This window comes from Pygoscelis adeliae, unplaced genomic scaffold (genome assembly GCF_000699105.1).
Source record: "Pygoscelis adeliae isolate BGI_AS28 unplaced genomic scaffold, ASM69910v1 Scaffold75, whole genome shotgun sequence".
NCBI classification, from domain to species: Eukaryota; Metazoa; Chordata; class Aves; order Sphenisciformes; family Spheniscidae; genus Pygoscelis; species Pygoscelis adeliae.
The window spans coordinates 406,223-410,198 of NW_008824772.1; the positions used below are offsets into that span (position 1 = coordinate 406,223).

General features: G+C 41.0%; 1 protein-coding gene across 1 annotated transcript; it reads right to left on the minus strand.

Annotated features, from left to right (window-relative positions):
- Positions 1-2,454: 2,454 nt before the first annotated feature.
- On the minus strand, positions 2,455-3,744 carry KCNJ16 (potassium inwardly-rectifying channel, subfamily J, member 16). Its single transcript, XM_009323663.1, has one exon. It carries the CDS (start codon positions 3,742-3,744, stop codon positions 2,455-2,457), a length of 1,290 nt encoding a protein of 429 aa, XP_009321938.1.
- Between the last annotated feature and the right edge of the window lie 232 nt (positions 3,745-3,976).

The following is a 3,976-nucleotide window of genomic DNA, read 5'->3' on the forward strand; positions in this document are numbered from 1 at the left end:
CAAGGTTGACCATTCTATATCACTCCTGACAGACGTTTTCTCCAACAGGCTCCCGAAAGCCACCACCACAGATATTACACACCCCACAGATCTGTCGGTGCTTCACCTTCTTTACAACAGTGTTTCCTAATTAACTTCAATCTCTTTGGCTTTGGTTTAAGCCCATGTTCTCCTGTTCTACCCACCAGATACAGGCAACAGATTATCCTTCTCTCTTGAATTGCAATTTTTGTGTTTGAGAACTGTTTCTTTGTTTCCTAACCCCTTTTTTGGACTGAAACACCTTCAGTTATTTCCCTACTACCTCACTGACATGTTTTCTAGATCTCCGGATTCTCTTCAAACTGCTCCATGTCCTTCCCAAAGTGGGGTTCTTCACCATCGAATGAAGCAATCCAGCCAAGATCTTTCAAAGACAGAGGAGTGTGGAAGGATTACTTCACGTCTTGAAGGTTATATTCTATTTTATACAATCCGGATGGTGTTTTTTCCAACACTGCATAAGTACTGAGACTCTTATACATTTTCCTACATTCCTTTCCATTTTTTTAGACTATTTCCCAATGCCTCCCAGTGCTCAAATCCAGGATACAATAAGATGTTTTCTATTGCAGTTATAGATGGATGCTGCTGATGATTCAGCATATAAAATAGGCTAATTAATGAGCTTCAGAATAACCACCTCCCCCCAGGCGTGTTAATATGTTTGGTTTTACCTAAAGGGATCACATATGTCAAAAGCCAAGTGCTAGCAAAAGAGAAATGCAAGATACATTAAAATAATGCAGCAATACTACTATATGGAATAAATTTCAGGAAAAAAAGATTCAGCGTGCTATTTTTCTTCATTAAATGTGATGAGCTCATAAAAACTTCTAATTAGTCAGGATGATGTGAATCATCGTCAGACCTAATTTTAGCAGCCTAAAGTTAGCCAGCATTTCCACAACAGTCATCTCATCTCCTTTAACAATAAATGGAGAGGGATGAACATTTCCAGGATAAACACATCCTATTGCCTTCAGCTCCCTAAAAAGCCAGAGTAAGATGGGATGAACTCCCCTGTGACGACAGAAGAAGAGTTCCAGTAACCACAGAGAGCCTCGACCAGTAGGCAAACAATTTCTTGATGGCTGAGGTCAGGTGAGATAAATCCCATGTTAGGCAATCACGAATTCAGAGATAATTATTTTTACGTTAGCATGGTAATTAAACACAATGCAAATTAACCGTAATCATCAGGGAAAAAAAGCATGATGAGATATTGCTTATTGAATAATTACAGAGATGTGCAGAGCATGGAACTTCCATGTCACAGACAACTTCAAAAGATCAACATTTTCCTTTTTTTCCCAATTGAGCTGACAGCCGAGTATGTTGAATTTCTCTGCGAAGGATTTTTACGCAGTCACTTCAGATTAATACAAATATTTCATTTTGACAAAATCACGCTGTTTGGTCTCCAGATTGATCTTTGTCTTTTTAAAGAGGCATAATATACTAAAAAGAAAAGCAAGCCTGACAATCTGAAATGAAAGACGTTTTGATTTAAAATATTGCACAGCTCACTCTAAAAACATGATCTTCTCTCTGAAGCTTAACCTGATTTTGCTGATTTTTATTTCAAACTTGAGGTCTCGTTTTAATTTCTGAGCATTGCAAATGAGCCAGTTTGGCCAGCCCTCCTAGCCGTCAGAGCCACGTAACAAAATCTTCATGCAGCCCCAAGCCAGCTGACATACCACATACCTTAAGCTGCCGAGGGAGTGGCACTTCTGGGAATGGCTCACGACTAGGAAATGAAAAAAGCTCTCCAGGATCCCACTGTGGATCCCACAGGGGACTGGGCAGGGTGTAAGCAGGTTTCCAAAGCTCCCCAGTAATACTGGATTCAATTATTCTTGCCAGTTCACTCCCTCCTACAAAGAACAGCCCCATAGATTCACCAGTGTAACTCCAGGATGGGGGCTTCGTTTGAACTGCTAGAGAGGTGCAATTGTAATGAAAGCACAATCGTTTGTTGTAATGTTGGGGGAGCTTCAGAGCCTCCTAGAGGGACTGGGAACTGGCCTTCCAAATAAATTAGGCAGCTTTGAAAAATATGACCTAGAGGGCACACTACATTGTTTTTGTTCCCTGCCTAGATCATTATCTATCTCTGGGTATGTCCAACATTGGTCCCTGCAGGATAATAAAGTTTACAGTAAGTTTGCTCTAGTACAGTAGCTGTCTAGTCAACCCAAATGTAAGCCGTTTTCTTGTGCCAATGCTAATCTGTTACTGATACCCACGCTAACCAGTATGAAGCTCCTTCTAGCAGCTCAGCAATGTATTACAATGTGGGCATGCTGTCAGCGAGGTTTATAATATAAATACTTGTGCATGTGTTCAGTTTATATTCTAAAAGCTATGCTGGGAGAATTTGTTGGAAGTTATTTTAATTGCAGTAAAAAGCTAGATTTGGGACTCTATTGGTAACCTACTTAAGGTCACAGATGCTTTCTGATAAGAAACTTCTCCAGAAGGCTGATTGACAGCTGTCACTGCATCTTCTGGATCTTCACAACTGGTGATGAGAGCAACTGCACTAAATGACTTTTGATTAGTACTAAATGACTTGATCTCCAGTGCCGATGTCTCTGCTTCTTTTTCCCGTGTCTTCTCAGTTCGGTTCCATTCTTGCTCCTTCCGATCCAGTTGCATGGCACTGCAGTGAGGAGCATAAACTTCTGTGGTTTCTTCAAACTGTAAGCAATCCACCTTATAGTATTTTTTCTTTACATGTAAGACATCGTTAAACCTATGGCCCCAAAGAATCTCTCTGGGGACATATGAGCTTCTTGACTGATGTGAAGTTCCTGTTGAATCACCTGTGTAGACGAATGTGACCAAGATTTCAAAGTTGTCCTTGGCCAGAGCTTTGCGGTCTAGGCCATACAAGGGGCTCTCACTATCAATTTCATGTACGACTGTCACTGGCGTAACAAGTATGATCTGGTCATTTAGCAACTTCAAGTCCTTGTATTCCATCGTCATTCTCCCCTCCTTGTCTTCTTTGTAGCGCAGAAGCTGAGCTCGCACAGAGCCCTCAACCATGTGATTTGGCCGGAAATCACCAATGCGCCACATGAGGCAAAATTTATCATCCCTTAAGCCTACTACAGCATAGTAGCTAAAACGAATGGTTTGAGCTCTTTTTCGAGCTGTGGCCATTTTAGCCAAGGCTGCTCCAATTATGAAGGTGTCAATAATGCAGCTTAATACTGACTGTAGGATAACCATGAGGATTGCAACAGAGCACTCTTCTGTAACACAGCGGTAACCATAACCAATGGTTGTTTGGGTTTCAAGGGAGAACAGGAATGCTCCTGTGAAGCTATGGACATTTGCAACACAGGGGGTTATTTCTTCATCATTGAATAAATCTCCGTGTTGGATTGCTATCAGCCAGAAGACCAGTCCAAAGAACAACCATGAAAGAACATAGGACAATGAGAATATCACAAACATATGGCGCCACTTGATGTCCACCAGTGTGGTAAATATGTCCACTACGTAGCTCTCCCATTCCCCAAAGATGTGTTTGAAGTACACATTGCAGCTGCCATCCTTGTGGAGAAATCGCTTCTGCAATCTTTTCATCCCCATTTCAGGGCTTTCTTGACAAGCGCCTTGGTAACTGATCTTATTTCCCTGTATGTTTACAGGCCTATAGCAACCACTCTGTTCAGGCATCTTTCTCATATCTGCCTCGTGGCATCAGTTTACAGAACACACTTGTGGTCACAGGGGCTATTTGTTTTCTTTGTTCATTGGAAATCTATGAAATAAAAGAAAAAGTTTATTTTTGTTTTAATTTCCTATGCCAGAACTCTGTAACATCAAATCTAAACACATTCACTCTGTGGCCATCATGAGCAATTTTCTGAAGAGTACAGACTCTGACATTCATTACACAACATAGCTCAAAAACTTA

Coding starts and splice junctions, on each gene's coding strand:
- KCNJ16 (XM_009323663.1), bottom strand. CDS start 3,744: ATGAGAAAGATGCCTGAACAGAGTGGTTGCTATAGGCCTGTAAACATA.